This window comes from Amblyomma americanum, chromosome 3 (genome assembly GCF_052857255.1).
Source record: "Amblyomma americanum isolate KBUSLIRL-KWMA chromosome 3, ASM5285725v1, whole genome shotgun sequence".
NCBI lineage: Eukaryota > Metazoa > Arthropoda > Arachnida > Ixodida > Ixodidae > Amblyomma > Amblyomma americanum.
In genome coordinates, this window is record NC_135499.1 from 151,435,279 (window position 1) to 151,457,733 (window position 22,455).

At 46.1% G+C, this 22,455-nt stretch overlaps 1 protein-coding gene across 34 annotated transcripts in view; it reads left to right on the plus strand.

Moving 5' to 3' along the window:
• polybromo (protein) overlaps positions 1 to 22,455 on the plus strand; it is a 92,447-nt gene that overhangs the window by 36,297 nt on the left and 33,695 nt on the right. For all 34 annotated transcript variants that reach the window (XM_077658364.1, XM_077658368.1, XM_077658381.1 and 31 more), the window contains 15 exons: positions 4,030 to 4,161; positions 4,923 to 5,104; positions 5,982 to 6,093; positions 6,195 to 6,365; positions 6,941 to 7,084; positions 7,411 to 7,511; positions 7,588 to 7,630; positions 8,074 to 8,187; positions 9,062 to 9,250; positions 9,689 to 9,783; positions 13,585 to 13,723; positions 14,149 to 14,250; positions 14,414 to 14,488; positions 16,044 to 16,217; positions 21,120 to 21,204. In XM_077658364.1, coding sequence (XP_077514490.1) covers positions 4,030 to 4,161; positions 4,923 to 5,104; positions 5,982 to 6,093; positions 6,195 to 6,365; positions 6,941 to 7,084; positions 7,411 to 7,511; positions 7,588 to 7,630; positions 8,074 to 8,187; positions 9,062 to 9,250; positions 9,689 to 9,783; positions 13,585 to 13,723; positions 14,149 to 14,250; positions 14,414 to 14,488; positions 16,044 to 16,217; positions 21,120 to 21,204 — 1,858 coding nt within the window. The remainder of the gene's footprint in view (positions 1 to 4,029; positions 4,162 to 4,922; positions 5,105 to 5,981; positions 6,094 to 6,194; positions 6,366 to 6,940; positions 7,085 to 7,410; positions 7,512 to 7,587; positions 7,631 to 8,073; positions 8,188 to 9,061; positions 9,251 to 9,688; positions 9,784 to 13,584; positions 13,724 to 14,148; positions 14,251 to 14,413; positions 14,489 to 16,043; positions 16,218 to 21,119; positions 21,205 to 22,455) is intronic.

Sequence of the window (22,455 nt, forward strand, 5' to 3'; positions counted from 1 at the left end):
AAATCTTGGCTGTAAGGATGTGCTGTTCGGTAATCTGGCTACTTACTAAGTAGTGCTGCTCTTACCATCTCATTTTGTGCCAGTGATTTATTTTCAGTCATCACATTTGATGTTATCATGTCTTCGATTTTGTCTAAGTCTTGTGGGAGTACCTCATTTCCACGAATGTAACATGAGGTGAGGGAGGAAGTTTGATTTTCTATGAAAACCGAAGCTTTGCGTGAATGCGGAGTCGTTTTCCACGAGCTTGGTGTCATTTAATAGGCAATGAATAAGAATCGCTTGACACAGCCAGACATAGCAAAACCAGCTATGTAGGCAGTGCCACTGCCTCTTTTCTTCTTGCCGCAGCTGCTTTCGTTCACCCCTTTTTTTCTTCTTCCCTACTCCCCAGAGTGCTTTCACTGTTGTTCCTTTCTTAGCAGCTTGCGCCACCTTCTTTCCAAGCTCATAGCCAGCTTCATTATCTTTTTTACCAGTGCGTACCGCGCGCTTTGCCTCTTTGGCGTGCTTTGGCTCAGACTTCGAGGAGTTCTCCTCACAGCTCACAAGCTTGGTGGTTAAGCCATCTTAAGGGCACAGGGTAAGGTAAAATTAGAAAAAAATCGTTTTTTTTTTCCTTTTGGAATTTTAGAAGTTCAATTCTTTCTACACATGTTCCATGATCGCACTTTCCTCAGAAAGCCATATTTACGACTGAAAAACGCTTTTTCCGAAACCAAGTAGTGAGCGGCCACGCCCCCTTTCAGGATTAACGTCAATTTTTTCAACCAAAAAGTCCACCACCTGATTTCAAAACTTGTCTAAAATCAGCTACATATAAAAAATTGTCTGGCAACTATTGTACAGCTCCTCTTTTTTAGCCAAGACAATCCTGAGACGCTTTGCACGTTTTTTCCACGTTTCTGCAACCTTCATGCAGCTGCGTCCGAGTGCTATCCCTTTCGATCAGTATTGTAAATTGTGCCGGTGTTGGTTGCTGCTGATAAGTTGAGATGCCCAGGGCAAAGAAGGCCTTCGTCAGGCGTGAATTTCACGGCAACCGCTACGCTCATCGTGAAAAAGCAAAAGGATGTCCACGACCGAATGAGATCCCGAACGCCGAACGCGCCAGCTCCTCGACATCGAAGCTTTCAAGATTTTCTCTGTGCTTCCAGGAAGAGGATGTGCTACAGAGCAGCAGCCAATATGCCTTAATGGACATGGACGGCATTTGTGCCGCAATTACACAGATTTGTGTGTGCAGAGAGTGCGGTGGAAGTGTTGAGCTCATTGAAATTGTGACAAAACGGGTAGGTGTTGCAAGCGTTTACAGTTTGAACTGTGAAGTGTGTAGTGCCGCACAACGATTTGAGACGTCGAAGAAAACTACTTCTGGCCTCTATGAAGCCAACCTCAGGTTAGTGTATGCCTTGAGGTTCATTGGTAAGGGAATGGCTGCAGGAAATATACTCTGTGCTATGCTAAACCTTCCTAAGCCGCCGACAAAGTTTGCGAAATACAATCAAGAGCTTCTAGGTCACATCGAAGCTGCTGCTCAGGAGTCGATGAAAAGGGCAGCTGACGAAGCTGTGCAGCTGAATGAGGGGGATAAAGACGTCGCAGTTGCTCTTGATGGAAGCTGGCAGAAGTGAGGCCATACTTCCAATAACGGTATAGTCTCTGTGACCAGTGTAGACTCTGGGAAAGTGCTGGATGTGGAGGTTTTGTCTAAACGTTGTCCAAAGTGCAGCATCAAGGGTACAAACAGTGACCCCCTTCATAGAGAGGTGTGCCAAAGCAACTACCAAGGCACCAGCGGTGGAATGGAAGTCGCAGGAGCACTGAAAATTTTCGGCAGGAGTGAGGAGCTTCACGGCGTTCGATACGTCAAATACCTTGGGGATGGTGACAGCAAGGCTTTTATGGCTGTGAAGGCACAAATGCCATATGGTGATTCCGTTGAAATATCCAAGGTTGAGTGCATAGGGCACGTGCAAAAAAGGATGGGCACAAGGTTACGAAGGCTAAAAAAAGGAAACGAAGCAGGAAAACTCTCTGATGGAAAGAGCCTCTCGGGCCGAGGCCGACTGACTGATGCAGTAATAGACAAGCTCCAGACGTACTATGGTTTGGCCATCAGAAGAAGTGTAGGAAACCTGGATGAAATGCGAAAGGCCGTTTGGGCAACCTTCTTCCACTTATCGGCCACAGACGATGACCCATGCCATGGACTTTGCCCAAAGGGACCTGATACGTGGTGTGCCTTCAACAGAAGTCAGTCAGAGGGCAAGCCATTTTTCCACAAGGAGAGTTTGCCTGCATCTGTCTTGGAGGCTATCAAACCCATTTATAGGGAGCTATCGAAGGCTGAGCTCCTAGAGAAGTGCCTGCATGGGCGAACTCAAAATGCAAATGAGTCGTTCAACCATGTTGTTTGGGAACGCGCGCCAAAGAATGTGTTTGTTAGGCTTCGGACGCTACGGATGGCAACACTGGATGCTGTTCTTTCATTTAATGATGGTAGCATCGCACGGGCCAACGTTTTGAAGGCGTGTGGATTGAACCCAGGGAGCAACACCATCAAGTGGCTGAGGGAAGCTGACCATAAGCGCATGTACTTTGCGGACCGAGCAACACGACAGCTTACAAAAGAGGCCCGACAGTCAAAACGACAAGCCGAAAAGCGAAAAAATGACGGCGACAGTGACTACGAAGCAGGGGACTATTAAACCAATTACTATGGAGGTGTTTCTGCGAATAAAAAATGGTTTTTCACATCTTTTTTCTCTTTATGCTCTATTATCTCAAAACAGTGTTTTTTCTTACAAAGGTACCATTATTTCCAATGCCTTTCAAGACAGACGGCTGATTTTTTTTTGCAATCATCTACATAAGTGTTGCCAACTACTGAACTAGAATTAAGCAATTTCACTGAGCAGTTATTCTGTTATGAATTTTGAAATGTGCAAAGAAAGGCCAGATTTGTGTACTACCGGAAAAATTTTTATTAAAAATCGAATTTTCAACACATTTCAAATATTCTAGTTCAGTAAAAAGAGCACAAAATTTGGCAAACAATGATATATGTATTATTAGGCTACTGTTATTAGTTAGTGAGAAACATGTACCTCAACATGGCCTAAAATGCATGGGAAGTATAGGGCTTACCCTGTGCCCTTAAAGAAAACGTCGTTTCATCTTGGTGATATCTACTTGTTTCCAACTGTTGGCCTTGCGATTGGTATGCTGTTAGCTGTCTGTGGCTTTGAGATGTCCTAAACAGTGCATGTGTTGCAATGTCATCCTGCGGGAAGTTTGTTACCTTGGCCAGGTGCTCTTTACTATAACAGTTTCTTTATTAAATGTCTTTACTGTAACCTAAAAAAAAAAGGTACAGTCCTCTATGAAAGGGGAGATGGAAGTGCAGTTTCATTTTACTGTTTGTACTATGTATATCCAAGTTTGCTATAGCAAGGTTCTAGTTTCTACAGCAGGTATTGCAGCCAGCTATAAAAATTAGCGTGCTTATCAGAAGATGGCACAAGAGTGTGAAAAGGTTAAATAACAATGTTGATTATATTGATTATAGCTTTGAGGAGGTCATAACTTCGCTCGCTTCATACACCCGCCCTCTTCACTGCTGCCTATCTGCGACCAACAACTGCTCAAACAGATGGAGAGCCATTGCAGCGCGTTTAGGACTTTCTGTGCATGCGAGCGATTGTGAGAGCCCCAAAGCCTTGCAAATTCCAGAAAAGGATGTTCCCCTTACTAGAAATTCAACAAAAGCAAAAAACGCCAACAGGCAACGATGTGCAATTTTTTCATGGGTTGTTCCCAACTACTGTGTTTCCTGCTGGTACTTTTTTTTTTTTTGCAGTCCCATGAAAAATATAGCAGTGTGGTTCTAATGCAATATCCTTGTGTTTAAAAATTTGTAGTGCTAGAATACCCATGCATAGCTCTTACAGTCTGTCATCAGTGCCTCTAATATTCTGTTGTTTTGCACATGGGTCACATTTGTAAACTTTGCATCTTCGTGTGCAGGATGAAATAGGTCGCCCACTCATCTCTATCTTTATGGAGAAACCCTCACGTAAAGACTACCCGGACTACTATGAGGTCATTGCCAACCCTATTGACATGAAGACCATCGATGAGAATGTCAAAGCAAACAGGGTATGTATAGATTATGTACCTCTTGCTGCTGTGTTTTCTGTTCTCGCCAAGACATTTGGCCCAGTTTTTTCTTTGCTGATATTATACAGCTCTTTCATTCAGCAGTGAAGTCAAGGGTCTTCAAGCTTCTATTTTTCAAACTTGTGTGTAGCTGTTGCTTGCCAGGCTAATATCCATTGAGAAGTTCAGTGACCTCTTACCAAACATGCAGTGGCATCATTACTGCCAGTAATTATGTTGCTTTGCAGACATTCACCCCATAGCATTTATATCTGAAAAGGTGAGAATAGAATCGTTTATTGTTGTGAAGTACTTTTGATAAATTAATCCCACATCAGTTGATTTAGTCTAAAAAAATTTTTTTAGGTCTTCACCAACATTCTGATTACACTGCTTCTCGTTCCTGCAAAAAAGCCTTAGTTATGCAACTGATCTGTAGTGACTATTGCCTAAAATGATATTTTGGGAGCACAGGGAAGTTTAGAATGCCTGCCAGTGTCGTGTGAATGCCTTCGACAAAATTTTGATCCTCTCTGCTGACTAAATTCAGCATCAATTTGACCAAACTGGCCTATACAGCAATAAGTAATTGTTTATTGAGTCAGTATGCGACAGAAAACTGTTAAAAGCGGCTGTGTTGTGTAGTTATTGGCACTTCTTCTTAACATTGGAGAAGTTGTTCACCAGATCTCAAGCTTTGTGCTGTGGATGTAAATGAATCGTTATTAAACTGTCACAATGAAATTTCACTTGCAACACAGTATTCATCAGAGGAAGCCATGGTCAACGACGTGAAGCTCATGTTCTCCAACTGCCGGATGTACAACGAGGAAGGCTCCCAGATCTACCGAGATGCAGACACCCTGGAACGTGCTCTCTTTGACAAAATCCGCGAGCTGGGGCCCTTCTATGACACCCGTACTCCCCGCACCATGCCCAGACGGTTTGTCACTTCCCTCTTCACGCCTTTGCCACTCGCTTTTAGAGAGTTATGCATTGCCGTAAAACCTTCTTGCCTGTTTACAAAGATGGGACTTGTACTTTTTGTTGCCAGCTGTTTTGAGTATCCTGCTTTCATACTCCATGTCATATTTACTCGTATAATGAGCATACCTTTTTTGCCAAAAAAACTGCGAAAATTTGAGAGGGGTAATCATTGTGTGATACAGTCTGTTAGCAGAAACTTGTATTTTGGCAACAAAAGTAGCAGGTGCATTTATTATGAGTGTCCATTGCGTGAGTGAATATGGCATTTTCTGTTTTTTGTGAGAGTATCTGTTAAGTCTGCAGAATTTGCAGTAAAGTCTCTTTTTTTCCCGTTGTGCAAAGCCTTGTTTGACTTTTGGAAAGCAAAGGAAAAAAAATTAGGTTTCAGGGCTTCGCAAAGTGGTGTGATGTCGAGGTATACATGCTGTTCTGCACATGAGGATGGAAAGTGGTCGTTTTTTTTTTTTTGCATTACTAGAGTGAATTTTTAACAGCTGTGCAAACTTAATGTGTAAAGCTCTCGTACTGTCAAAGGTTTCATGTTGTATGTACCCACGTATGGTGCTCACAATCTGGAGAATAATTTCTGCAAGAGTAAGGTGCATAATTTTACTTAGTCTGCATGTATATTCATTGTCGTTGTTTTTTAAGTTCTTTAATGTTCAGTGAAATCATCTGCAATGATTTATTATCACAATTCGCGTCGAACTTGGACCTTGTGTTCACCAGCAGAACGCCTTGGGTCACCACTTGGATAGCCACTGGGTTCACCAGAGTAGGCTTTTATTTAATGGCATATTTCTGTGGTCGACTTTTTTTTCTTGTGGTCGCAGGAACAAGAGCCGCAACCACAAACTTCGTGTGCTTTATGACACCATCAAAGACTACACTGATGCCAAGGGCCGCAAGCTGTCGGTCATTTTTATGAAGCTGCCTTCTCGGTCGGTATGTCGAATCTTCTTTGCTCAGCTCTTCTTATTGCTGAAAATTATTGGCCTGGCCTCGTATCTCGCTCATTTCTCGGCCCCCGTCTCGTGCGTGTTCAGGAGTATCCCGATTACTACGAGGTGATCAAGAAGCCCATTGACATGGAGCGGATAGCTTCTCGCCTCCTCAAGTACAACCAGTACGAGTCGATGGATGATCTCCTGGCTGATTTTGTGCTGCTCTTTGACAACGCTTGCAAGTACAACGAGCCAGACTCGCAGATCTACAAGGTGGTTAATTTTTTTTTTTTTTGAAACTTGCACAGTCACTTGAATTTCCTTGTAACCTTTCTGTGTTGTGGCACCTCGCTATCAGCTTCTCTGAGTCATGTAAGTTGCATAGTTGTCCATTGTGCTGAACAAATACTGGGACGTGTGCGAATCAGTTGCATTCTGATACCAGGGAGACCAGAGTTAGGAGGCATGGCATAGCATGAACCTTCAAAACAGTTTCTACCATTATCAATTTTCTTGCTGCCCACCTAAATTTGAGCACATGGACATTTTTGCGTTTTGCCTTCATCAAAGTGTGGCCACCCTACGAAGGAACAGAGCCTGTGATCTTAGAAAACCACAGCGAACACTTTGTGGGCAGGTAGATTGGCTAGGCAGAATCGTGCACCTGCTTGTTCTGCTTGCAGATTTTGAAAGGATTTGGCACCAGCCCCTCAATTTGGCAATTGCTGCGTTTCGTAGCCTAGACACGGATCTCTAGCTGCGTTTTAGTCAACACTGATACAAGTGTACTTAGATATAGCCTGGCAACCATTCTAGTGAAGGCAGTTCTCATTTATTCCTTTCCCTAGGACGCGCTGATCTTGCAGAGGATAGCCCTGCAGACCAAGATGGAGCTGAGCAGTGAGGAGCTGGAAGACGGTGGAGTGCCCGATGTCCGAGGCCTCGTCCAAGAGCTACTGACCAACTTGTTCATCTCCGTCTACAACCACCAGGTCGGGCTACTTATTAATGTACAACTTCTTCGAAGGAACAGATCAGGTGGTGTGATATGCACGCGAATGTTTTTCCAAGTCTGCGGACCATGTTCGTTGCAAGTCTTGAACATTTTTTTTTCCCCCTCAAGTCAAGGGGAGAACATTTCACTGAAAACATCTGTATTCTTGTGCTCACAACCGAATTCACGGCGTTGTCCATGATCTCGTCATAAAAACGCGATTGGCGAGTTTTGTTTGTTGTTTATTGTGATAGAAGGTGCCTGCTTGACTCAGTCTCCCTCTCCGCACCTCTTAATTTTTTTTTTGTAATTTCTTTGTCCCAGGACGAAGAAGGGCGCTGCTACAGCGATTCCTTGGTTGAACTGTCAGAGTCAGCTGTGGAATCAGGCCAGCAGGCATTCGGCATTGATGGCTTGGAGGATAGGTACGCTACGTGCCTTGGTCTTGCCTGTGATCCCTTGAAATTTTTAAGTTAAAACAAAAATAATTGTGCTTTGCAGGAGGTTTCTGACACTGGATATCATCAAGCGAAAGTTGGACAGGGTATGAGGACCTTTTTATACCTTCATTTAATTGCAAAACTCGCTTAGTACAAAGTGGTTTATTTTTAATTTACTAGCATTGTACAGTTAATATTTAACGTGCCCCCTTTTGTTTCTTTCACAGCCTTTTCTTGCAATCATTTAAACAAACATGCTTTCATAAAATTCTTAAGTGTTTTCTTTTGTTCTGTGTTTTGAAATGGAACACTTATATTATATTGTATTGTATTGTATGATACTATATTATAGCAAATTATATTATAGCTTTCCATATCTTTATTCTAACTTGAAAACTCTGTAGTACTAATGCTAGTTGCAACCTAGGTCTGCTTATTGCATTTAATCTTTCAGATTTTACTTCCTTGCAGTTCGAATGCTTGCTGTCTTTTCTCTAGCTGTGATCTCTTGTTGTGGTGACCCATTTCCTTTTACATTGCTGTGCAGGGCTGTTATCTGCGGTTGGATCGTTTCCAAGAGGATGTCTTTGAGGTGTTTGATCGGGCTCGACGTATGAGTCGTACAGACTCACAGGCATTTGAGGATTCCATAGAACTGCAGGTGCCAGCTCTCTTTCTCCATTTATGGTTTTTTAAATATTCTTTTACCTGTTAAGTAGTGGAGGCCCATTCTTGTTCAAGGCTCATATTGACACGGTCATGTCGTTGTAGTTCCCTTAACAGCATTTTATTAGTGTGTTGCAGGTTTGCTAATGAATGATCAAAATATTCTGCCATCACTAGTCTTTCAGCTAAAAGCAAGCTAGTTTGTGTGTGTTAGGTAACAGACGCATACACTTTCTAATGGGATAAATTGTTTTGCCTCTGCTGATCTTTTTATTTTGTTTGGTACTGCTTGCTTTAAAGTGAAAGTTGTATTTGGTGCGATTGTTTGCGTTCAATGCTTTATTTCTTCTTTGCTCTTTTTTAGCATTTGATGCCCAAAGCGAAAAATAAAAAGGTGCCTTGTCCTGTTTTGAGGTCCATGGTATATGGGGAAACTTGGGCGAGTCGGTAACGACTCGCCCAAGTTTCTACCCTTGTGAATTCTGTTTTGAGGACTTCACCAAAGTAAACTTTGCAGCAAAACTCAAAATTTCTTTGGCCCTGTGGCCTGCAAGGTTGTGCCAGAAATTATTCTGACCTACATTTGAAACCACCAGGAACACGCGGAGCAGTTTAGTATCGAACTCTTCCACTGTTGGAGCTCTAGGAGTGGGGAGTGTCGGAGCTTTGGTGATAGTACAGCAATGATATCAGCTATGCCACTGCTCAGTTTCCTATTGCATAATGCATGGTGGTTCAGCAACACTGTAGGCTATTAATTGCGTTTGGTTCTTTTTTTGTGTTCTTGTGTTTAGTTTGTGTAAAATTAATAAAAAGTAGGCCAACAGAGCTGAGTGCATTCATGCATCTCGTACTCTCTCTCCACTCAGTCCTATTTCATCCGCCTGCGGGACGAGTTGTGCGGCCAGGGAGACGTGCTGCAGAGCCCGGCGCTCAACTATGGCCAGCAGGAGCTGACAGAGAGCGTCGACTTGCTGCGGGCTCAGAAGTTGCCCCAGGAGCAACAGGAAGCAGCTGCCGAGGCTGACGCCGAGAGGAGCAGCCAGGAAGTGCGAAAGGTAGGGTGCTGCTCAGAGTGGGTGCTGCGTTGGCAACCCTACTTTCCCACCCTCATCCACTCAGAATTCCACACATCATACACAGACGCAGGGAATTCGGACATGGAATTTTACAAATTCATATCATACCAAAAGCTCGTATCAGCTGTGGTCATAACAGCAAGCTGATCGGTCCAACACTGTCAAGATTCCATGCAAGATATTAGTACATTAGATTGTGTGTTAACAATGATGGGTGCCGTAGCAACTTATTTTTTTCCTAATTTTACAAGAGAAACTCGGGCTGTAAAGTACAGTCAAAAGGTCATGGAAGGCCGTAGATGGGTTTATCTGCAGCAAACATGCGGACAGAGTGAAAGCTTTCTTTATTGTTCCTTTAAAAAAATAAATGTGGGCACTTGTGTCGTTTGTTCAGTGTTGTGTTTGTTTCCAATGCAGGCGGAGGAAAAGAGCAATGAAATGTCCTCATCAGACAGCACAGAGCACAAAGGGATAGTCATTCATGTTGGGGACTTCGTCTACGTTGAACCACGGTATGTTCCTGGATATTGCTTACATATCCATTGCTTAGCATATGGCTTCACTGAGATCATTGCAGTGTTGTCGCAATCTTTCCACCCTCGCTCACTTCGGCCAACTTCACTGATGTTCATGATGTCCTCAGCACATTCATGGCTGAGAATTACTGCTTAACATTTGAAGGAAATGCGAGTTCTTTTGTATTATATGGCGTTAAGGGGGGATTCGGGGCTAAAATATGGATTTTCGGAAAAAAAATGCGGTTTTTATGTTTGAGTTGTTTTGGATTGCTGGTTTAATGAAGAATATTCTTACCAAGTTTCGTTGTTACCTGAGCAGCAGAAAAGAAGAAAATTCTTTTACGAGGCGGTTGTAGGTCGTCGAAGGCGCCTATGAACGCTCTTCCCAGGACGCGGCCACAGTGCAGGCAAAAAATCGAAAGAGAAGTGAATGCCCACGTTAGAAAGTTTGTTTTTGTGCTTTTTAGTCACGGAAGACCTTCTTTTGAGAATAAGCAAGGCTATAAAGGGAAAACTAAAAAAGAAAGGCGTACCGTATTTACTCGAATCTAGGCCGGCCGCGATTCTAAGCCGAGACCCGAAAGTTGAAGGCCACAGAAAAAAAAAAAACTTACCTCGATTGTAGGCCGGCCGAAAAAACAACACTGTTTATACCTCATTATCACAATTATTTTTATGACGCGACACGACTGTTCTTACGTCGCCGCGCACGTCAAAGTGCGTGGCGCGAAACGACTGCACCATGTGTCTGCGCATAGGCGACTTGGTGTAGAGAGAGGAACTCGAGTGATACACAGCGGGAAGCATCGTGCCTGCATGCTCTGCCGAAGCGTGATTGATGGCCCCGAGAGGGACCGTTGAAAAAAAAAAAAGCTGCCAAAGGAGCTTTGAGAGAAGAGGAGGAGGAGAGGCGGCGTTGGGCGAGGAGACATATGCAACGCCAGCCCGGGATCAGCCCCCGCTCATTCGTCATCATCATCGCTGACTTCTTTATCGCTGGCCTCCTCGAACAGTGCACTATCTTCACTGCCATCAAGTGCATTAGAGATGCAGCACTTGCGGAATGAGCGTGCAACCAAGCTTTCTGGGATGTCATCCCAGGCTGCAGCTATCCAAGTGGCTACAACTCCCAGTGAGGCGCGCTTTATTCGGCCTGTTGGTGTAAGCTCGCGCCGCTCTTCACTAAGCCAGTCCACGTAGTACTTGCGCAGCCGATCCTTGAAAGGCTTATTGAGGCACACATCAAGAGGCTGCAGCTGGCCTGTCATGCCGCCGGGTATGATGGCGACGTCGGTACCGGCTTCGGAAAGCGCATCTTTTACTCCGTCAGTGAGGTGTCCACGGTAAGAGTCTAGGACGAGGAGGGAACGTTTGGCCAAGAGGGCCCCTGGACGCCGCTGCCAAACCATTCTGATCCACTGCTCAACCATATCGCTCGCCATCCATCCATTTTCGTTGGCGCGGACGATCACATTTCTTGGAAACACTTCCCAAGCTGGTAGAGTCTTCCTCTTAAAAATTATATACGCCGGCAGCTTGTGGCCATCCGCCGTGCAGGCCAGCATTACAGTCATGCGCTGCTTTTCGTATCCGGCCGAGCGCACTTTCACTTCCTTGGCACCTTTTTCGTTCACGGTGCACGCCACTGGCATGTCAAACCATACCGGCGTCTGGTCAGCGTTTCCCATTTGTCCTACGGCGTAGCCGTGCTCCATCCTCTTCCTTATTACGAATCGCTGAAATGAGATCAGCTTCTCTTCGAAGTCGCCCGGCAGCTTTTGACAAATGGACGTGCGACGTCGGAGGCTGAAGCCAAAGCGCTTCATGAACTTCTGCAACCAGCCCCGGCTGGCTTTGAACAGTTCCCGGGGGACGCCTCGCTCTCTCGCCAGCTCTCTTGCTTTGGCTTGCAGCACTTCCGTGGTCACTGGAAGTGCCGCTGACCTCTGCGTCTCCACAAACTCGGCCAGAGCTACCTCCACTTCTGGATGGCGGCCTTTCTTGGGGCCCGTGAAAGCCGTTCTCGTTGCCGCGCAAGCAAAAATTTCGTTACGCTGCCCCCTCTAACGGCGAACATTCTTCTCATCCACGCCGAAGTCCCGCCCGGCTTGAAGATTTGACGACTGCTCTGCAGCGACTATAACTTTCCGCTTGAAGGCGGCACTATAATGGCACCGCCTGTTTGGTGCCATGGTGTTGGTGATAAAAACTACGCACGAAAACTTCACTGCTGCGAATGTGCTCACGCCACCGCACGAGAACAGAACAAGGCCAAAATGGCAGCCAGTGCTCATGTGTGCTTTGATCAGTATCGGCTACGGATAGCAACGGCTACAGTGCTGTCTTTCGTTGGCGTTTTGTGGGGGCGCCACCTGCGTGCTACATTTATTCGTATTTTACGAATACGAAACCTCGAAACGAAATCCTCGAATCTAAGCCGACATAAGAGTTCTACATCTCATTTTTTTGAAAAAACTATCGGCCTAGATTCGAATAAATACGGTATGACATATTTCTGGCCGCGGCAACTGCAGAGTGGCTGGCAAAGCGACACAGGAGCTCTGATTGGCGGAAATATACCACGTGACCACCCAACGCTGTTTTTGCGCCATTCGGAGTCACTCGCACTTTGGTTGTGTTCAACGCTTGCTCTGTTACCTTTCCTTCCTTCTGTGAGTTTATTGCGAACAGCGGGTGGCCGGTGGTATGACCGGAAGATGCCCGCACCTAAGACTTCTACACGGAGAAGCTTCGGGAAGCAAAAATGCACCATGAAATCGAAAGGCCTACACAGCACTGGGTGACCGCCAGCAAGTGAGCGCTTGCGTGTGCATTTGCCAGGCCTAAACCTGCCACCGGCGACCGAACCGAACTCTTCCAAGCTCCGATGATGGTTTATCGCCTGAAGACCGAATTTGCATCACTAAGAACCGGGGAGACTACAGCAGCCTTGGCTGTACTAGAATTTAATGAGGGTGCACGTGACATCAAGAAAGTGTTTGACAAGCTGGAACTAGAACATGGAGTCCAGACGATGAAGCACATCCAGCGAGCAACCCATCAAAGTATTTCACGATCGAAGGCAAGGGCGATGGTCAGCTCTAAAGCTGAAAAAAAAAAAGAAAAGAAGGCTTGAAGCATTTGCCACAGAGCAGCGTCGTGTTGAAGAGGAGGGCCCGACCTATGGAGCAGGGCACTTTGATTAATTTTTTTTCTACCACAAAATAAAATAGCATGTTCTGAAATCTTTGAACTCATCTTTCTCAGTTTGCACTTTTTGGGGAAGCAAAACCATTAGGAAAACTATCATTTCCAAACTGCATCTCCAGAAGCTGCTTTCAAGGTGGTTTCTCGACTGAAATTTTCTCAGGAACAAGATAAGGTACTTTTTAGGTCGCTAAATATTTTTTTAACACAAAATATTTTGAGATGTCTGACATATAATGATGAACTTTGTTTTTAGAGTGATGACTTTTTTACAGATATGGTACAAAAAAACATGCGAATAGCCTTATCCAGCTCTATATAGAAGATATCACAAACTATGTATTAGAATATCTCCATTATTTTTGAAATAGTTTTCCTAAGTGGACACACCTGATTGCTCAATATGACAGCTATAACATTTTTTTCTGTTTGAGCTAGGAAGCTGATATTTTGAATACAGTCTAATGAGAAGAATATACACCATTCCTGAAAATTTTGTCACAATTAGTGCTGTAGTTCAAAAATTGACCCTTCAGCCTTGCGTCCCCCCTTAAAGCGAACACCTCACCATGGTATTCCCATCTGCAGGGAGAAGGGAATGCAGCCCCACATCATCAATGTGGACCGCCTTTGGAGGGATAAAAATGGAGAGCAGTGGCTGTACGGTTGCTGGTTTTACCGACCCAATGAAACATTCCATTTGGCATCAAGAAAGTTTCTGCAAAAGGTTAGTCTGGCCACACATTTTGGTATGAGAGTGTGCCCGATTGTGCGACATGTGGAAATGGGAAACACATGAAGTGACTAGCACTACCTGGTCGTAATTATGTTGAATACGTATACTAGTCCTGAGCATATATTTCTGAACACACTGCATGCATTCAGATGCATTCATTAGTTGGCACGCAGCTAGTATACGGGCTTTGTTTTTGCACTGTGTGCTGACTGTAACTGCTGCTGGCTTTTGTTATGAACGGAACCAATCACAGTCGATAAGGGAAAGCCTAGGTTTATACTGGAATGCTGCACATCAATGGAAATGCGGTGTGCTCACTTCTTAAGACGTAAAGGAAATGCTTTAGAGCACCCTTCAAAGCGCTAGCCACAGGTATTTCAATTTCATGCCTTTTCTTCTTTTTTTTTTCCCCACAGGAAGTATTCAAGAGTGACAATTATAACTCCACCCTGGTGAACCAAGTTCTAGGAAAGTGCTACGTAATGCCTGTGAAGGACTACTTCAAAAGTAAACCAGAGGTAGGTATACAGCCTGCTGGCGCTTCTTGCACTGCTTATACATGTTCTGAGCATAGAGAAGCAGCATAAAACAAAAAAAAAAATTGCTGTCTGTGCTTTCTGTATACTTTTACACAAGTTTCCAGCAGGGGCGCTGTTCTTATCTAAGTTGCATTTTGTTCAGGGTTTTGATGACAAGGACATCTACGTATGTGAGTCTCGGTACTCTGCAAAGGCCAAGGCATTCAAAAAAATCAAGGTTGGTCCTCATTTCTTTATGTGCTTTATTACAGCTAAGGTGCTGCTTTGGGCTTGGTGTGACATAGCAGAGAGGTACAGCTGATCTCTTGGGATCTGTTAACAATCTCATTATTTCAATAATGACTTGAAATCAGAGTTTGGAAGGGAAGACACGTAGCGAGGTCATAGAAAAAGAGCATCAAATGCTAGAAGCATTTTAGATTTTCTTGCAAAGGAGTAATTGTTCTGTAAATGGCTTTGGTCATTCATTCTCAGCACAGGCTACTTGCTGGCCAACAGTGCAGTTGGTTGAAATATCAGCAGAAGCACATGCAAAGTAGACGTTGTAGTACCCAAGGAGCAAAACAAAAGATGTTACCGGGCTTGCAAACAGAAAACATAGAAGGGAAAAGACTAAATGGGAACTGGCCTTGGAATGAGCATGGGGCCTGCCTTCTCCCAGAAATAGAATGCACTGGGATGGCACATAGCTTAATGACACACTTCATACTATAGTACTCTAAACAGCAGAGGCAGAGTGTCTGTTCTCAGAGAACATGATAAGGAGCTGAGCGCTCAGTCACTCTTTATTCTCTCGGTTACTGAAAAGTACCTCTATCTGAAAGCTGTCATGTGGAACTTGGCACAGCTTTAATTCAGTTTTGAGATGCTTTTTAAGATGTTTCGGTGTTTTTGAGATGTTTTGAGACGTTCGGTTTTGAGATGTTTTGAGATGCGACCGCATTTGGATTGTCGTTTTGCAAAAACCACCCAGTTTCTCTATAACGGAATTCCCTGATTTACCGAGAAGGTTGCGACGTCATCAGCACTGCCAAATTTGTAAATCTGCGGACTAGAATGTTCTAGTACCTTCCATTGGATTATCATATGGGATTATACTAACCAGACCCACTCTTCCATCTTAATCCACCTACTAAATTGCAACTAATCCACCTTAATTGGTCCACTAATCACAACTAATTCACCTTACTCAATCCACTAATCACAATTAATCCACCTTAACACGTTCACTGCGTCGTGGATCACCAGCACGTCGCATCATTTATCCATGCTGTGCGGCATTGAATATTGGGTCACATAATGAAGCCATGGATCAGATTTTATTGCGAGGTCTGTAGAGGAGGACCTCACTATAGAATTTCTCCCATGGCTTCATTGTGGGACCCATTATTCATGGCCACACAGCATAAAAAAATAGAATTTTTTGAATTTTCGGAGGTGGGCGAACTTCTAAATGCTATCGCGTTTTGTTTCCCCGAGTTTTTTTAACTTAGTATCTACCACGTTCAAACATTTTGCCATTGGCGATCACGACCTATCACAGATGCATACTCTTGGGACTGGGCTCTTATTTAACCTTGTATTGTAGCCAAGCCCTTATTTTTGTTGAAACTGGGTTCGTTTGACAAATCAGAGATGCCGAGAAGATTGTTTTATTTGTCTAGGCTCATGCTTACAATTATCTTTTTAGCCTTTAGGAGATAAATCATAAAATTAAAAAATGAAAAAGAATGGATGGAAGAGCTCTTATCGCTTTTGTTTGTACCACGTAGATTTGGAACTTTGTTCCAAATGAGCACACGCAGCTGGTGGCCAGAGAAGAAGTGCTGTCGCCTGTGCGGGTGCCGTCTGTGTTCAAGGATGGCGTCGAGCGCTCCGCCGACAACAACAGCTCTGTGTGCTTTGGCCTCGATGAGGAGTTTAAAGTTGTTGATCGGCCACGCCCGGTGAGTTATAAGCTGTGTAATCCAGTGCTGTGGTACTGCAGCTGCAGTACTCTGCTTCTGACCAGGATGGAGTTCGTGGTTCAATCTCGGGCTGCAGTGACTGCATTTCAGTAAAGACAAAAGATGGGAAGGCAGGAACTCTTACGTGCTGAGGTGTTAGTGTGCGGTAAAGAACTATGGCTTGGGTGTTTCTCAGTAGCATACACTGTAATATACATGTTATATGTTTATATATAAGCAGCCGACAGATTTTTCAGACTTGTGCAATATTTCAGACTTTACTGAGGAACCGTTGCGCATCTCAGGGGAGTGTGTACATTTTCACGACCAATATTTCAGACTTTGTGGAGTCCAAAAATTCGATATTGCGTACTAAAATTGATGCCAACAGTACTGTGGAGGTGCTTTTCAACCGAAAGTTCATTATTTCGGCCGAATGTAGGCGCAAGTTGGCATCGCTGTCACAATCAACCCGTTCCCTGCCACTGTGGAAGGTGCCATTCTGGATTTAAAGGAAGCCAGTGGGCACTGATAGAGTGAATCAGACAGACTGGCTTGGATATGCTTGGATTTGTTCTTCACCGTTGTCATTCGAGATAATGGCACACTCTCTCTCCGTAATCATCAAGATAGCCCACAAAAAGCGCGCAATCGTGTTGAAAACAAGACAGCTGCAGCGTCCGCTGTGGCTTGGACGACACCACCTGTGGTGCAGGGCAGCAGATGTAGGGAGGTGGGGTAATGGGAGGTGCTCGCATCTTCCCGTGGGTTACCTCTCAGTCTTTGCAAGTGCTGTTGTCCATGCAAACCGACTTTCTTTACTTCGCGCGTGCATTCGTTCGCGACATGACTTGCGGCATAACTTGCGGCCACGTCGCACTGTCTGGTATTGTGACGTGAGGTGGTCCGGACAGGACGAAAGCATGGCTATGGCTCAGATGTAGTCTAATATTATTGCTTGCAAGCAGAACATGGGAAGCGGCGAATTTTGGAAGCCGTTTTTTCACTGAATTTCACTGGTTCAATTATTCGGACCATTTTCCAGGTCTTCCCCCCCCCTCGGGTCCTAAAAATTGGTTGGGGTTTGTATATATATCTCATTCAATAAACTCCAATTCTCTTTTAGACCAGAGAGTCGTGCAATGCAGCATCTTTTATTGGGTGGGGATCAGTGGCAAGTTATGACAGTAAAAATGATTGTGTGCTGTTACACTTAGAAGCACTGAGGAGGAAGAACTGACGTCTGTGTTGTGGAGGTTTCCATCAATATGGTAGATATGGTAGTTTCATGCAAATAGTTCATTTATCTACAGTGCAATCCTTCATGTAAGGAGTTCAATATTTTGAATTGTTATCCTGTCTTTGTGCCTTCTTGATGCCAGCAGCTGGCCTTTCTGCTCTGGGACTAGCTTTTGCTTTGATAAGGTCCTTCCTGGTGGGTGCCATTTCTAGAGAAACCCACCTGTGGCAAAAATGTGCCATTTTAATTACAATCAACGGCCAAAAATTTGGACCCATGATTTTTCGGACATGCTTGATTGTTGGACATTTTCGTGGCACCGCAACATGGCCCATAGAGCCAATGTATAAGAGCGCCTTAAATTTCGGATGCAGTGTAACTGACTGCTCAATTTTTTGGACATCGTTCACACTCGCTGCCATATAATGTGTACAGTGGAACCTAGCAAAATCTGCAACAGGGATCGAAAACTTGGTCAGACAAATTGAAATTCAGACTTAAATGGCGGGGCTGATATTCTCCACAAGTCGGCACATTGCACCCACGTGGTTTCAAATTCATACCGTTGGACGTCGTCCGCCACAGGAACTTGAACAGCAGCCTCGTGCAAAATTTGGCAAGTGGGCTTTCCTGCATATCACTCTGGACTAAAACAATATGGTAGAGCTCATGCTAGCAGAGCTGTGAGGGAAACAGGGCGAATGTCATGGGTGTGGGCATTTTAGGCATGTAACACAATATGGAAGGATCAAAGAAAATGCCTCGTGCTTTCTCATTGTGATTGCCCTTAGCGGGCATTCGGCCATCTTGTTCTCATCAGGTATTGCGCAGGAAAGGCCGCTGCAGAATTTTGCTTGAGGTCAGTGCCTGTCAGCGTCTGAATGTGATCGGTCCATGCAATAAATGACGGAGCAGAAAGTGAAGAGGGTACCTTTCATGCTGTTTTCTTGGCACATTTAACTCAATCTTCAAATCATGTCTTCAGGTATTGTGGTTTTGTCACAGTGAAGTTTATGAAAGTCTGCGTTGTATTCGATCGCTATGGATTTTGTGGGGTTGACGTGGGGAGATAAGTACTTTCTCCCCACTCAATCGCGGCTGACACGGTTCAAAGCCGCCTGGACCCCACCCCGTGATCGCGTACGCTACCGAGCGCACGCCGACCACGGCGGGCCTTGCTCTGGGGGAACAAAGGAACGACACATGGGCTGACACAAACAGGCATTTATTGCTACAGAAACAATAACGCCAGCTAGCAACAAGGTACGCTAATGAATCAAGGACGTCCGACTCACCAGCAAGGTTCCGAGCGAATGTTCGCCCGCGCTAGGGCAAGGGATATAAACTCCGCAGGCCGGACGGGACGAGTACGGGAGCCTGTCTCCCCGTCGGCGAAGAGCGGAGCCCCCAAGCGACGCGTCCGCCCAGGGTGATTATCCCGGCCCAAGAGCCCCCATCTCCCGCGGGCAGGCTTCAGCAGTCTCCCGCGCAGCGACGCTGGCGCCCTCTCTTGCCAGTTAATGTCACTGACAAGGGAATCCGCTCAGCCTCGAGGGGAGACCGCCGCTGCACGGTGCCTCGCGGGAAAGCAAACTCAGGGGGCTGCAGGGCAGGTCCCCACATCCCCCCAACCTTAAATAGACCCACGCGCCTGAAAGTACATGCTATGGAGGAGTCTCCTGGTCTTCATGTCTTTGAGGCACGTCTTGCAGCGGAGGTCACGCCGACAGCGTCCACGCAGACTTCCGCGGTATTCCGAAGGCGGCGTGAAGGTCTCCGCTGGGACGACTCGTATGGCCCGCGGACTACCGTGTCCGCAGGCCCACGAATCGAAGGCCGGTGGGAGAACTGCAGGCCAGGATCCTGCAGTAGTCGCCAGGGCAGCAGCAGCCGGAGGTGACTGCTGACTGGTCTCGCCACAGCTGCCCCGGATGGATGCGGCGAACAGGATACAGGCCGCTCCGTCGCAGCAGGTGGCAGCGAGACGATGTGCACCGGTCAGCAGGGTGGCTCCACCGGATCTGCAAAATTGTCGAAACGCTCTCGGCGTGCCTTTAACGTAGGTCACGGGAGGGGAAACGGCATCCGCAAGGGCCTCGTGGCACAATGCCTAACTTGCTAGCAAAACGTGTCGGCGGCTGTGCAAACGCAAAGTTCGAGTGAACAAAGCCCTTTCTTGAGTTGAACGAGACTGCTCAGTTCGTGCGAGGTTGCAAAATAAACGGACGGGCAGCAAAGTGCGCCCCCTCTCAACGTCACGGTCCGGTGGTCATGTCTCTTTTAATGTGGTGCAGGCAGCTCCGAAAAGCCTCAGGCCTAACGACCACTCCTACAACGACCCTGACCACAACAAAGACCCGAAACGGGTTTTGTGCGCGCAGCCGCGAGGAGACATCAGCTTTGTGGGGTGGTCCTACCCCGCTCACTGCACAAAGCAGCTTCTGAGCGGTCGGCGCCCACCGTATCGGACGGTGTCGGAGCGCCCGGTGCCGAGCTGCAATACCAGCGAGCTCGTAGTGGCACCCGTGGCCCCAGGCCACCCGGCTCCCGGAGCCGCGACTCCCAGAGTCGAAAAAGAGATAGTAGAGAAAATATATACAGAAACTCGGACCACCCACGCGGCTTCCGTACTCACTCGCTTCGGGCTCGGCGACTCCGCGGGCGCTAGGCCTCGAACTCCCTCGATGCGGACCAAGTCATTCTCACGAAGAAACTCCAGGGAAAAAAATGTGCTGAGCATGTCGAAAAGTTCAAACATGCTGCAGCGCAATACACCTCGCACTCAAGAAAGCATGCCGCAGGTCCTAGCGATCAAAATTCACTCTAGGCCTAGCACTTGTCAAGTCCGGACAAAGAGCGTTCCTCGAACCGAACCGACAGTCGTCCAATGTTCCAAGAGCAGGCCCCACGTTGGGCTGCCAGATGTGGGGTTGACGTGGGGAGATAAGCACTTTCTCCCCACTCAATCGCGGCTGACACGGTTCAAAGCCGCCTGGACCCCACCCCGTGATCGCGTACGCTACCGAGCGCACGCCGACCACGGCGGGCCTTGCTCTGGGGGAACAAAGGAACGACACATGGGCTGACACAAACAGGCATTTATTGCTACAGAATCAATAACGCCAGCTAGCAACAAGGTACGCTAATGAATCAAGGACGTCCGACTCACCAGCAAGGTTCCGAGCGAATGTTCGCCCGCGCTAGGGCAAGGGATATAAACTCCGCAGGCCGGACGGGACGAGTACGGGAGCCTGTCTCCCCGTCGGCGAAGAGCGGAGCCCCCAAGCGACGCGTCCGCCCAGGGTGATTATCCCGGCCCAAGAGCCCCCATCTCCCGCGGGCAGGCTTCAGCAGTCTCCCGCGCAGCGACGCTGGCGCCCTCTCTTGCCAGTTAATGTCACTGACAAGGGAATCCGCTCAGCCTCGAGGGGAGACCGCCGCTGCACGGTGCCTCGCGGGAAAGCAAACTCAGGGGGCTGCAGGGCAGGTCCCCACAATTTGAATATTTCAAATTTACGAATATCAATTCCTCGGTTACAAATATGAACAGAATACTCGAAAATTAGAATATTGTATTCGAATTTCCGAATATTTCACCCCTAGTTTCAAATGATGCCCTGTCGAGTGGCTTTTGATTGTCCTGTCTAATTGATTTCTTTCAGAATGTCACTGTGAACCTTCCCTGTGATGAAGATGGCATTACATATTATGAGCAACTCAATCTTCCTGCTGGAGTCTTCAAATTGGGTGAGTGGTATAAGCTTATGAGGCTTTGATCAAACTGTGTGTGTTCGCATTGAACGTTGCCTCTGTGTCAAAAAATGGAGAAGATAACAAAATCGTGAATTGCTACTCCCAAGTTCTTGTGCTGTTTTCATGCGCACACAATGAAAGCACGAGTTGTCTGGCTGCTACTGTATTTGTTTCTGTTGCTGTGTATTTGTTTTATTCCTTCACTGCACAGGCGTATAATTTCGGAGTAGCACATGGGATTGGTTGTGCAGTTGTGGGGATTAATCATCCAACTACTGCGCATGTCATTTATTTGTTACCGTGAGGTGGTTGCATTCCTCCCAGTTACGTTCCTCTGTTGTTCAGTGTGGAAAGCTGGTTTTCAGCCAAAGAACTCTTAGTTGAACTTACGGATTTGTGTGTCATGCCGCAGTGGTAAAATTTGTGGTGTCAAGTATGATGTCATGAATTGGGAGTGCCATGGTTTGCTGTCTGTGTGTGGCATGCCACCATGGCCTTTTTTTTTTTTTGTAAGCATGTTTGTACTCTTTGTGCTGTGCATTTCATTGTTTAAGCTGAAATCAAGAATTATGCATGGGTGGGGCATGTAATGCAGAGAGCAGACCATTCTTGGTCTCTTAGGGTAATGGAGTGGATTCCAAGTGAAGGCAAACATAGTAAGTGGCGGCAGATGAGATCAGGATTTGTGGCCACAGCTTGCGCAGGCCAGGGTTAACTGGGGGGTATCTGGGAGAGACCTTCTGTAGATGTATGCTTCATCTCACAAGTTGTTTGCAGCACTGTGAAAAGTAGAGCTCTCTCATCCAATCACAGCCAAGGAAGACAACAAATATTCCTTTGAATATTTGAGCAGTGTTGTGACTATTTTTCAAGCAGTTGTAACTGAAAAAGTATACTTCAGGATGGTGTTTTAAAGTGTAGAAAGCATTTCATTCAGCGGTTAAATTAGCCGAGAGAGACCGCACGACACTGCACAGTGAAGGCTTGTTGCCAAGTGGTGCACCGTCATTCGTATGCATGGTTGGCCAAGTCTGCTGCGTGCAGCAGCTGAACACTGGTGCTCTTTCCTTCCTCGAGATGGAGCCACCAGTCCCGGGGGTGAGAGGCACGGAGGAACACGTTTTGCAGTACACAGTGTTCTGATTGGCTCAGGTTGCCGCAGCCTCCACCACACAGTATAGTTGGGCTGATGAGGACAATGATTTTTCAGCTATACCCTAAAAAAGAATGTTCCAGTTGATGCCA